The sequence below is a fragment of the Trichechus manatus genome, unplaced genomic scaffold, assembly GCF_000243295.1.
Source record: "Trichechus manatus latirostris isolate Lorelei unplaced genomic scaffold, TriManLat1.0 scaffold00029, whole genome shotgun sequence".
Taxonomy (NCBI): domain Eukaryota; kingdom Metazoa; phylum Chordata; class Mammalia; order Sirenia; family Trichechidae; genus Trichechus; species Trichechus manatus.
In genome coordinates this window covers 5,692,615-5,706,412 of record NW_004443965.1, presented here as the reverse complement: position 1 = coordinate 5,706,412, position 13,798 = coordinate 5,692,615, and the positions used below count along the sequence as shown (strand labels likewise).

The 13,798-nt window shown below is 38.0% G+C and overlaps 1 protein-coding gene across 2 annotated transcripts in view; it reads right to left on the bottom strand.

Annotated features, from left to right (window-relative positions):
• Positions 1 to 13,798, bottom strand: part of WDR41 (WD repeat domain 41) — a 69,342-nt gene that overhangs the window by 2,928 nt on the left and 52,616 nt on the right. Inside the window, exons 10-13 of one of the 2 annotated variants that reach the window (XR_002823743.1) lie at positions 10,769 to 10,890; positions 9,865 to 9,953; positions 8,494 to 8,627; positions 4,920 to 5,122 (exon numbers count right to left, since the gene is read on the bottom strand). Coding sequence is in view for 1 of the 2 variants with exons in the window: in XM_023729488.1 (XP_023585256.1) it covers positions 4,970 to 5,122; positions 8,494 to 8,627; positions 9,865 to 9,953; positions 10,769 to 10,890 (498 nt within the window). In the remaining variant the exon portion in view is untranslated. Of the gene's footprint in view, positions 1 to 3,590; positions 5,123 to 8,493; positions 8,628 to 9,864; positions 9,954 to 10,768; positions 10,891 to 13,798 lie in introns of those variants that run through there. The other variant, XM_023729488.1, reaches the window with a different exon arrangement.

The following is a 13,798-nucleotide window of genomic DNA, read 5'->3' as shown; positions in this document are numbered from 1 at the left end:
GTGTCAAACTGATTTCACATTCACTTCAAACTTTTATATTAATGTGTGAAAGTTAAATGCTTTAAAACAGCCAGGTAATACAGCTTTAGCATAGCTCTGCTCTTTTTATCTACAGACTTCTACTGAGTTGCTAACTAAATAGTGCATTCCTCCATATAGTCAATTTATCAGAAATACAGTCTTTCAGATGGGTATAATTATTATAATTGCCTCTTATACTGAACTGTTTACTGAAACCCTGTGTTGAGGACAGCCAGTAATTTAGGAAAATGCAACACTATCTAATTCGGAGAGAAGCCACATTACTGCCACTTAACTAGAAAAAAGGAAGTTAGTTATAAAACATTACTTGGGTCAGATGACCCTATAATTTAACTAAGTTATTCTTTACTTCTAATTTAAGATTTTGAAATTCACTTGCCTTCAGGTTCTGGAATGGTTAGCCTCATCAGAACATACTCAGCCTGAGAGACAATAAATGGAAGGGATGTTCCAACGCCCCTGAACTTCAGCCTTTTAATTATTTTGTGACTGCAGTAAGAGTATTTTTAAATAAAAATGACAAGGCACTCTACATAGTATTACTTCCGGTGTTGTAAATATCATAGTAGTGTTGAAAGCTAAGCTAGGGAGATGGAAAAACTGCATATATGTCGACCTCAATTATAATTTTACTCTTCTAAACTTAAAGTTCAATTTTTCACAGCAGTCTACATGCAACTACTGAGCAGACATCAGGTCTCAGTTCCTACAAGCCTCTCTTACCATAAGGCACTCATGAAAGCAAATATTAAGTCCAGCAAATGGGTTGGAGACTGCCCCCTAGACATTAGTTACTTATGGTGGAAAACTAACTAAAGTATAATGACACAGGGATTTACCGTGGTACATTTTGTTACCAAAACTCACATGTGGTTTGTATCACTCCATCTAAATAGATTACTATCACAAAATACTAAACCAGAACAGGTTAGGAAAATAAAACGGTTAAAAAATCAATTCTTATAGGATGCACTGAATATGCCTTACACAATTCAACGAAAAAGTCCATCTTATATAAAGTCCATCTTATATAGGCAAATTAAGAAGCCCTAATGGCGCAGTGGTTAAACTACTCAGCTGCCAATCGAAAGATCAGCAGTTTGAACCCACCAGCTGCTCTGGGGGACGATGATGTGGGAGTCTGCTTCCATAAGGTTTACAGCTCTATGAGTCTGAACTGATTCACTGGCAATGGGTTACACACCACCCACCCACCCACACACACACCAACACACACACACCAACACACACACACACACACACACACGCCTGAAAAGATGCTGAGACTGTTAACCAATGTGATCAACAATCTGATGCACTAAGACCAAACTGCATTTCTGCCTGCTTTAGGGATATTACCCATGCTCTCATTTCAGGGATGATTAGAAAGCTGCCCGTGTGATTCCTTTAATGTGTAACAATAACAATTTGTTGGCCTAAAAGGCAGTGCTAATTTCCCCATTCATATTCTTCTATTCTGTAAAGCAGGTAAGTTGTATTTTTTTCCCATGAAAATGGAAAAAAATATTTAAAAAATGACTGTGAACATTATTTGGTTTTCCTCAAGTGGTAGTGATAATACGACTTTATTTCTGATTCCAGTCCTCTTTGACTCGTTTTTAAAGTTGCTCAATGATGATAATGGAAATAATACTATGTTGTCGTTAGGTGCTGTCACGTTGGTTCTGACTCACAGTGCCTCTATGTATAACAGAATGAAACACTACCCGGTCCTGGGCCATCCTCACAGTTGTTGCTACATTTGAGCCCATCATTGTAGCCACTGTGTCAATCCATCTTGTTGAGGGTCTTCCTCTTTTTTTGCTGATCCTCTACTTTGCCAAGCATGATGTCCTTCTCTAGGGACTGGTCCCTCCTGATAACATGTCCAAAGTACGTGAGACAAAGTCTCACCATTCTGGCTGTACTTTTTCCAAAACAGATTTGTTCATTCTTCTGGAAGTCCACGGTATATTCAATATTCTTCACCAATACCATTCTTCTTCACTCTTCCTTATTCACTGTCCAGCTATGCATATGAGGCAACTGAAAAGACCACGGCTTGGGTCAAGCGCACTTTAGTCCTCAAGGTGATATCTTTGCTTTTTAACACTTTAAAGAGATCTTTTGCAGCAGATTTGCCCAGTGCCACCCATCGTTTGATTTGACTGCTGCTTCCATGGGCGTTGAATAAGTAAAATAAAACCCTTGACAACTTCAGTATTTTCTCGGTTTATCATGATGTTGCTTACTGGTCTAGTTGTGAGGATTTTTTGTTTTCTTTATATTAAGGTGTAATTCATACTGATGTCTATGGTCTTTGATCTTCATCAGTAAGTGCTTCAAGTCCTCTTCCCTTTCAGCAAGCAAGGTTGTGTCATCTGCATAACACAGGCTGTTGTTAATGAATCTTCCTCTAATCCTGATGCCCCATTCTTCATATAGTCCAGCTTCTCAGATTATTTGTTCAGCATACAGACTGAATAAGTACGGTGAAAGGATACAACCAAGACACATCTTTCCTGACTTTAAACTACACAGTATCCCCTTGTTCTATTCAAACGACTGCCTCTTGGTCAATGTACAGGTTCTGCATGAGCACAAATAAGTTTTCTGGAATTCTCATTCTTCGCAATGTTATCTATCTAGTTTCTTATGATCCACATAGTTGAATGCCTTTGCACAGTCAACAAAACACAGGTAAACATCTTTCTGGTATTCGCTGCTTTCAGCCAAGCTCCATCTGACATCAGCAGTGATATCCCTCGTTCCACGTCCTCTTCTGAATCCGGCTTGCATTTCTGGCAGTTCCCTGTCAATGTACTGTTGCTACCGTTTCTTAATTATCTTCAGTATAATTTTACTTGTATGTGATATTAATGATATTGTTCAATAATTTCCACATTCCACTGGATCACCTTTCTTGGGAATAGGCATAAATATGGATCTCTTCCATTCGGTTGGCCACGTAGCTGTCTTGCAAATTTCTTGGCATAGACGAGTGAGCACTTCTAGCATTGCATCTGTTAAACATCTATCTGTCTTAGTCATCTAGTGCTGCTATAACAGAAATACCACAAGTGGATGGCTTTAACAGAGAAGTTTATTCTCTCACAGTCCAGTAGGCTACAAGTCCAAATTCAGGGCATCACCTCCAAGGGAACGCTTTCTCTGTTGGCTCTGGAGGAAGGTCCATGTCATCAATATTTCTTTTGTCTGGGAGCTTCTCTGCACAGGAACCTCAAATCCAAAGGATGCACTCTGCTCCTAGCACTGCTTTCTTGGTGGTATGAAGTTCCCATGTGTCTCTGCTCACTTCTGTCTCTTATATCTCAAAAGAGATTGGATTAAGACACTATCTATCTATCTAATCTTGTAAACCTCATCACTATAACCTCATCACAGTGACAGAATTTACAACACACAAGGAAATCACATCAGATTACACAATCATACAATACTGGGAATCATGACCCAGCCAAGTTGACAGATACTTTGGGGGGGACCCAATTCAAGCCATGACAACATCTCAATTGGTATCTGTCAATTCCTGGAGTCTTGTTTTCTGCCAATGCCTTCAGTGTATCTTGGACTTCTTCCTTCAGTACTATCAGTTCCTGAGCATATGCTCCTTCTTGAAATGGCTGAACGTCAACCAATTCTTTTTGTAATACTAGAAGACTATAGAGAACTAGTTGCAAGGCCTTACCTTACTGGGCCTCAGTTTCCTCATTTATAACATGTCAGTCATTGGTCTAGCCTAGACTTCAGCTCTTCCAGTCTTTGAGTATAGGCAGTTGTGCAAGTACCTGTCAAAGGTAAAACTACTAAAAACAAGTATTTATGAAGATCGGATGGGGGGAGGTGTTAATAAGGAACACATAAATCTGCAGAATGTATTGAGAAAGATCATTCCTCTGACACTTGTCACCTTGGAATTACTGTAATAGGGTTCTTTCATCAGCAGTTTAAATTTGTTTAAGAATAATTCTACAAGTAAACCCACCCAGTTTTTAATGTGTAGAACACTTCTTTTTAAATTTTTCTTCCTTAATACCAAAAGGGAGAAGAATGCTCTGTTACAAGGTCAGTAGGGGTAATGACGATGACTAAATCTCAGTGGTCACTGTGAGGAATTACATAAATGAAGCCGAATGGTAAGATGAATCAGGCATTTCCTGTATTTGGGAACACTGTGCCCCTTTACTGATCTAGCTCTGACCCCTGGCATATACGAGGGTCAGCTGCTGTTCTACTACCAATCTAGCCAATAGCTGTTTAGACACATTCACACTAGGAAAGAAAAACACACACCCTCATTTCCTACAGAGAAGGGTCAATTTTCGAGAGCTCTCAAAGTTTAAACTCAGGAGATGCTACATCCTACCTGTTCAATGGCTGCTTCATTTTTCTCCAAAATATCTTCTGTAATTATCACGTATACTTATTTCCCTAATAGTAGGTTGCTTAAATAAATTTAAATAATTAAGAGGTGTAGTTAAAATATTCATTTTGGAGAACAAATTCAAGTATTTCCAAATAACAGAAGGCTAATGAAACTACATATAACTTCTAAAAAATCTAATTTCTGGTGATGAGAATTTAACTAGAGGCAACAAAATTATACTATGTTAAAGACTGAGAAGCTCATTTGCTGTGGAGAAGTCAAATAGGAAACTTATGGTATACTGCTTGGTAGATGTACTGCTTGGTAGATGTATTGACACCTGAGAAGCAACTTATTGCTGGTTTACAGGCCCAGAAAAAAGAATTCAAACAAACAAAGCTTTATGGAGTGATAAGCAAAAAAAAAAAATACATTAAAAATTTAAGGGATTGATATATTGTTTTCAGAGAGATCTTAAATTTTGTATTACCCTATATTTGATGTTCAGGGTTCATGCACGTGTATCCTAATTCCTTAAAACTACACAGCAAGATACAAGTCACCATTCTTCTCTAATTTCTGAAATAATTTTAAACTGCGTAATCCAGATTCTCGCTCTCCATTTTTCCACAAAATAATGAGATGATCAGCAGAGCATGTCACTAGTCCATGATCTTCAAAGTATAGAAACATCTGTAAAGAAAATTGGAACTACTGATTATAGGAACTTCAAGGAGAATAGAAGAGGCTAATACTAGATTAACACATGTGCTTGTAAGCTATGTACCTTGGAGACTTATTTGGATCTAAATGTAAAATTCCATTTCATTTTTAACGAGAAATTTTATTTTTAAGTGTTGGTAAAAGTCACATACAATTACACTAATATCTAGTATTTTAATAATCAGAACTTTGTTAATACTTCTCAACTACACAACTATGAAAAAGACATTTTTGAATTTTACCATAATCTAATTCTTCAAGTAATTGGTTTTAAGATTTTGCCAGGTGGAGGTCCTCCTTCCCTTAATCACTTGTACTTGTCTCATTATTTATGCACAAATGACTAGCAATAAAATGTGTGAATTGTAAATTGCCAAAGATAAACACTGACTTCAGCTCTTTATGCAGAAATAATCAATCTATAAGCATTTACTGTGTGTATTCTATATGCTTATGGTCCCTACACTTAGGAAAGTTCGAATTCGGTTGTGAAAACCAAATCATAGTTGAAAGAATTAGGCCACTAATTAAAGACTGTATAACCAGGCACTAAATAATGTAGTAGAGACTATGACATCCCACAGAAATTTAGAATAGAAGGGGAAATGACAACAGCTCTTGTCAGACAAAGCTCCAAACAGACAAAATGTCAAGCAAAAGGAAGCACATGCCCAGCAAAGGAAAATAGCCTGAAAGCTAAGAATAGGAAAATGGAGTGTTGTGAGAAGGCAGGATGAATACTATGGGTGGATAGAAAATAAATGAAGCCATGAAAAGGATGAGGTTCTTGAAAGAAAGAGTGAAATAAAGGAGAGAAATAGAGCAACACTGAGGTTTGTTTTTTTTTTTCCAAAATTATCTATGGATTTCTGAAGATAGAGGGATAAGGCCATAAAACAGGTCTCAGCTGATGATGCAGAAGTTAAGGGGGAAACATGGGAGCAAAATCAGGATGCTAGAATCCCCATTTAAGGAAAATGGAAGATGCAATCCAGTACACAGGTAGAGGGCTTGGGTTAGAGAGTAACAATGGAAACATAAAACAAATGAGGAAATTCGGGACACAGAGCACCTAAAAGATAGCCTAGATTTTTTCACTGAAGCCAGAGATACTTAAAAAATGATTGTCAACACTTTAACTCAGGAAAATTCCTAAGAACCGGACACTGTTCCATATTATGACAAAGGTGCCATTTTTCAGGTTTCTCCCACTATTCAAAAACCTTTAGTGGGTTTCCACTGCTTTTAAAATAAAGTCCAAACTCCTCAGCCTGGCATTCAAGAACATTCATAATCTGACCCCAAACTACTTTCCTAGGCTTTATCTCCTACTCGTGTCTGTTAACAAGAACCTAGTACTCCAGCCTAAACAATCTGCTCCTTGCTACCAAATAGATTCTTTTGTCTACTACATTCTATGTTCACCATCGTCAAACTACTTTACAGTCACCCAAGTGAAAACAAAAAGTTCAAAAAGAATTAAATGGGGTTACCTGTTGGAGAAAAGCAAAGATGAATAAGACAACCTCAAGTAGCTTACAGTCACAAGGCTATTTATATTAATCCTACCGAACCCTGAAGTTTCAGCTCAAGTCCCCAACTCCCTTATATTCCACTAACCATTCAACAACAAATGCTTCTTCTAATTCCTGAGTATTCACTGTCTGCTACTCATCATAAGCCACCTTGATTAACTGTTCATCAGGTCTATATCCTTCCTCTCCTGCTAAAGTATAAGATCCATGAGGGGAGGAATTAGGAAATGCTCAATAAGTGTGCTGCTGCTGCTTCTAAGCATGAATGCACTTTCAAATCAAAAGTAATTTGTCACTCACCAGCTATGAAACAGGGAAGAACAATTTAAGAAATTCATTAATGAGGGTCCTGATTATACTGTTATCAGTTCTAATCATCTCTTTATTTGAAGTGATCTTATTCATTACAGCAACAGTGCCTGTGGTAAATATTAACGTTAATCTGGATTTCTACAAGTTAGAATTTTATGCATCTTATAATTGTCAACTAATATTTTCATATATGTACAATGATAAGCAGGGCACAGAGTTTTACTAAAGCTAACAGATTGTTATCCTTCAAAGGGAGCTTGTTCATGAATTTGCTAAAGACCCCTGGAATCAGATTCTATTAAGGCTTTAACTGTACACATATAGCCACAACCATCCATTCACCTTCTGTTTACTACTCTTACACATATACATTCAACATTATTCACATTACCCTTATTGTCAGCTATCTTGGTCTCATAAATAAGGATGATTAAGCCCAATTTTAGAAGCAATGCATTCCTTGCTTCCTCAAAACATCTCTCTTTGAAGGGAGATCCTAAATGCATACTGTAACCTATTCCATGTTCAGATTCAGGAAAAATCTACCTAAGCGGGAAAGACAGAGAGCTATGAAGTAGAGATCTTTATGAGATTAACAAGATGCAAAAGCAGGAATTTCCAGGACATTTATATGCCTATTAAAAAACAATACCTCCCAACTGGACTAAACCAAAGCTAAGAAGTTTCCTGAATACAACCAAACACTTTGAGGGACAGAGTAGCAGGGGTCTGGGGACCATGCCTTCAGGGGACATCTAGGTCAACTGGCATAACAAAGTGTATTAAGAAAATGTTCTGCATCATACTTTGGTGAGTGGCATCTGGGATCTTAAAAGCTAGCGAGTGGCTGTCTAAGATGCATCAATTGGTCCCAACTCACCTCGAGTAAAGGAGAATGAAGAACACCAAAGTCACAAGGAAAGTATTAGCCCAAGAGGCAGAAAGGGCCACATAAACCAGAGACTGCATCAACCTAAGACCAGAACTAGATGGTGCCCGGCTACCTCCAATGACTGCCCTGACGGGGAACACAACAGAGAGTCCCTGAAGGAGCATGAGAAAAGTGGGGTGCAGAACTCAAATTCTAGTAAAAAGACCAGACTTAATGGTCTGAGACAGGAGGATCCCCAGTAGGCATGGCCCCCGGACTCTCTGTCAACCCAGAACTGAAACCATCCCCAAGGCCAACTCTTCAGACAAAGATTAGACTGGATTATGGGACATAAAATGATACTCGTGAAGAGTGTGCTTCTTGGCTCAAGTAGATACATGAGACTAAATGGGCAGCTCCTGCCTGGAGGTGAGATGGGAAGGCAGAGAGGGTCAGGAGCTGGTTGAGTGGACACAGGAAATCGGGTGGAAAGGAGGAGTGTGCTGTAATAGTGTAGGGAGAGCAATTAGGGTCACATAACAATGTATGTATAAATTTTTGTATGAGACTAACTTGAATTGTAAAGTTTCATTTAAAGTAAAATTAAACAACAACAACAATACCTCCACAGATGATGAGTGTCCAATCAAATCTCCAATAAGCTCTAGTGAACATGAAGTGGCATTTTCTTGTTGCTTCTTAACAGGTTGGCTGGCTTGTTTGTTTACCCTGCCAAATCCCCACATGTTAAAAAAACCTAGAAAAACACAATCACTTCAGTTATTTCCAAAATGTCTGTGCTTTTTACTCATTTTACAACAGTAACATGAGACCAGAAAACTTAAGTACAAAGATGTTCCGCACTTACTTTAGTCAAGGGCTAAGGCAATGATGGCACCAGGCAGTATGCTAGAGCTTTGTGTTTTTTAGTATTTCATTTCACCTTTCTTAGATCCCAGTCACCCTCTGGAGCCCTGGTGGCACAGTGGTTAAGAGCTACAGCAAGCTATGGCTGCTAACCAAAAGGTTGGCAGCTTGAATCCACCAGCCACTCCTTAGAAACCCATGGGTCAGTTCTACTCTGTCCTATAGGGTCTCTACAAGTTGGAATCTTGGAATTGGCTCACAGCAACAGGTTTGGTTTTCTGGTTTTAGTCACCCTCTGGTGAAGGTGTATTAACATGACAAAGACAGATTAGATGCTGGAATGAAAGAGAAGTAAATGCCTGAATGGAAGCATCTAATTAAAAAAATAAAAAAGCACAGCTCAGATTTAGGCATTTAAAAAAAAAAAAAAAGCATAGCTCAGTCACCAATTAAAGATTGTGTGATCAGGTACTAAATAATGTGGTACAGACTATGGTAATAAGGGTAAAGCAACACCCTAGAACTTCAGGTAAGTCAGAAGAAAACTACAGAGGTATCAGCATCTGATTTCTTATGCAAAGCTTGTTAACTAATTTGTTTGAACATCCAGAGTTTTCAAACCAGAAACATGGAAGTAAAAATGTCATGAGATGATATAAATTCAAACAAAAGTGTACTTTTCCGTAAAGCCATTTGAATTCAGTGTTAACGATAATGCTTCATGGCTTAGAGAACTCTTTAGGTTGACATCTGAAGGTACAAATTCTGTTTGTGTATCAATCAGAATTACAGACAATATAAATGAAATTATAGGCCAGCTGGTCATTCCGATTATCAGAAAATAGAAGTTCTTCCTCAAAGCAATAACATCCCAGTTGACTTAAATTGAAATAAATAAGCAGTTATATAGTAAAGCAATTTATATTAATATAAAGTTTCAAAGATGTAAATCCTAGATCCCAATGACCATATTTTGAAATGCTTCATTGTAAACATCTTAGGTCTCCTTCGAAATTCTACTTGGAGCACATGCTACATTTACTTATTCTTGTGGTCACTGCCTTTCTTCAGCCTTTCATATGAGAAAAAGAAAGAGAGAGACTACCCTTTTGGGAGAAGACACTCACCTGTTGGTACAGGCTCAGCTGGGAGGTGCTGTTTTTCTCGTAACTCCCAAATGCGCACACTGCCATCTTCTGAGCATGAGATTAACTGCCTGTCAGAACAGAAGATCAGTAATAAAAAAGACAGAGCATCATGGAGGGCTAATGCTCTATTTGTAGTGAAAGAAACCAGTGAAGTCCTTAACTGCTTTTATTCAGCTCTTAGCAGGAATTGATTTTTTTTTTTTTTTAAATCACAATTTAACATGGCTTTATACCACAAAATAAAAGCACTCATCAGGAAAGGCACACATTATACTGTTACCTAGGCTCAAATATGCTGAATTTATCATCTCCGTTTTTTAAAATGCATTCAGGAAAACAGGGTATGAATTACTCCTTCATAATGTCCTGCCTGGCCCCCTTCCCTCCTCTTATTGTATCTCTTTGCAGTGTACCTCTCATTCTAAAAATATCCAGCATTAAAAATGCTATTCCTTTCACATAATTTCATCCCTAGAAACTCAGCAGCCAAATTTACCCCGAGAGGAAAACCCTCACTTAGTAGCCTTAGACATTCTGGCCATAAACAAAAAAAAAAAAATGTGGGTTTATGGAAAACATAAAAATGAGTACACTGTAAGTGCCCAAAAGTCTTTTGGGCTTTAAAAAAAGTACTAGATTTTTAAACTATCTCTTCGTACATGAAATTCCATGTAATTCATTTGAACTTTGCTTCTTGTAAATTCTGTAATATATTACATCAAACTCGTCTGTTAGAGGGAGCCACGGGGCATTTTCCATTTCCAAAATAACACAGCGGGTCAAGCCACAGGGTCAGGTAACTTTGCTGCTTGAGAAATTATGTTAGTGGCCCTGGGAAGCATAAATTTCTTTCATCTATTGCAGAAGAGATGGGAACTTGTACCTGTTCGGAAGTTTGGCAATGTGCAAGACATTGGAGTCATGTGCAGTTTTCTGGCAGGCAATCACACGCTTCATTTGCAGGTTATACACATATAAACCCCTTCCAACTGCAGCAAATACATTCTGGGGTAGGAGGGAAAGTTCAGAAATGGGTGTCAAACTAGTACATACCACTACCTGGTGTAATAGATTTTCTGCCCTAGTGTGACATCAGAAAGCCATGGTTACTTTCCCTATTCTTACCTTCATCCCAAATTACTGTACTGCCCTCTGAAGTCCAAAACTCTCCAGGCACCAAGGAAAGTTCAGTATTTACAAGGTAGGAGGACACAGACACTAATACAGAGAAAGCTCTATCATACCTCCTTCGTATCACCTTCTTCCTCACAAATATGACAGCTGGAAAAAGGAGCTATCGCTGGCAGCCAGCCTGGTCCTGCAGCAGAATTGCTGAGGTACAATTGATCCCAATTATTTGTGGATTCCGTATTTCAACATTACCCTACTTGCTAAAATCTGTAACCCCAAAATTAATACTCACAATGCTTTCTTGGTCATTCATGGATGTGTGCCAAGTGGCAAAAAATTTAAGAAGCCCAATGCACATGCCAAACAAGGAGACACGTCTTCTTGTTTCAGCTCTCATACTGTAAACAAGTGCCCTTTTTGCAGTCTATTTAGTGCCATGCTTTTCACATTTTTCTGCTTTTTGTTGGTGATTTCACTGTTTAAAATGGCCCCCATGCTTAGTGAAGTGCTGTCTAATGTGCCTAAGTGCAAGAAGGCTGTGATATGCCTTATGGAGAAGATAACATGCATTAGATAAACTCTTTCAGGCATGAGTTATAGTTCTGTTAGAAGTGAATGCAAAGTTAATGAATCAACAACACACATAAAACAAGGTTATATATTAATTGATTCATGAAAATGCTGTGACCAGAGGCTTGTAGGAACCTAACCCTGCATTTCCCCGAGGAGCAATGGTTCATTATTCACTAATTCAGTGTTCACCATGACTTTCTAGAACATAGCTACTGCAAATAATGAGGATTGGTTGTATAATCTGGGTTTACAATCACATAACGCAATAAATATCCTTGGAAAAATTACTTAGCTTCTTTTGCTTGAAAAATGTGAGCAAAATTACTTGGACTCTACATTAAAGTTGTCAACAATTTCATTCTATTTGGATCAACAATCAACATCCATGGAAGTAGCAGTCAAGAAATTGAATGACATATTACATTGGGAATATATGCAGCAGAAGATTAAAGTTTTAAAAGCAAAGATGTCATTTTAATGACTAAGGTGCATGTGACCCAAGCCATGGTCTTCTTTAATCACCTCATATGCATGAGAAAGTTGGAGAGTGAAAAAGGAAGACAGAAGAATTAATGCATTCACACTGTGGTGCTGACAAAGAATACAGCAGTCCTCATCTGCGAAGGGTATGTTCCAAGACCCCCCCTGGATGCCTGAAACCACAGATAGTACTGAACCCTACATATACTATGTTTTGTCCTATACATACATACAATATCTATGAGAAAGTTTAATTTATAAATTAAGCACAGTAAGAGAATAATAATAAAATTAAACAATTATAACAATATACTGTAATAAAAGTTATGCGAATGACAGAGTGGGACGGCATGAGATTTCATCATGCTACGTGCTATTTAACATTTTCCAACTGAGCTGACCGCAGGTAACTGAAACCGTGGAAACCTCGGCTAAGGGGGGACTACTGTACCAAATATTCCATGTACTACCAGAAGATTGAACAAATCAGTTTTATAAAGAAATACAATCAGAATACTCTTTAGAAGTGAGGATGGCGAGACTTTGGCTCACTTACTTTGGACACATCATAAGGAAAGACCAATCATTAGAAAAGGACGTTATGTTTGGTTAAGATAGAGGGTTAGCAAAAATGAGGAAAACCTTCAATGAGGTGGGTTACCACAACTGCCACGACAATGGACTCAAATGAACCAACGATTATGAAGATGGCATATGACTGGGCAATGTCTAGTTCTATCATACATAAGGTCGCTGTGAGTTGCAGGCAACTCGAAATAACTAACAACAACATCTTAAGCAATCAAGAGACCTATAAAGAATACAAAAAAATATGCTATAGTAGCACTATCATATGACTTCACAGTAACATTTTTCCAAATGTAGTATTAGAAATACTTCTTTACTAGGAAAATATCTTTTGAAAGCACCTTTACTAATATTATCTTACTTTAGCCCCAAAACATCTTGTTAAGGTAAGAAAGGCAAGCATTATTGCCATTTTCCAGATGAGTAAGTTAAAATTTAAAAAAGACTAAAGTCACAGAAAAATTAGACAGAGTCAATATTAAAAGCATATGACTCATACCTTACTCTTTCCTTAAACTACACTGCCTAGTTTCTGAAATTATTTTTCAAGTTACCATACTTTTGTTAATACTTGCATGAAAATCAGTAGGTATTCAGTATTCAGCAGGTACTCGGAGAGGCAGACATTTCAAAAATCCCTACAGATTGCCTTCCTATTTTCAACAGAGACCCTGAGCCCTCTGAACCCTTCCCATAAGGTCTTAAAAGCTACAAATCCTACAACATCTGGACCAAAGCATACCCTCTAGGTTTACCAGACTCAAAATCTGGAATGCTCCACTAGACCCTCAGGATTATTCTGCATTTAACAATGCAAACTGAGGACCAGTTTTATTTTTCATTGTACTTCAGGTGAAGACTCACAGAACACATAGCCTGTCATGAAACAGCAGTACACACATTGTTCCACGACATCGGCCAACAACCCCACAACATGTCAACCCTCTAACCTCTCAACCCCTTTTTTTGGTGAAAATACACATAGCCAAAGATGCACCACCTCAAAAATTTTCACATGCACAGTTCAGCGACATCGACTACGCTCCTCCAATTGTTCTGCTATTCTCACTTAAGATGAAGGCTTACAGAACAAAATAGTTTCTCATTCAAGTTACTATACACGTTGCCCTATGACAACGGT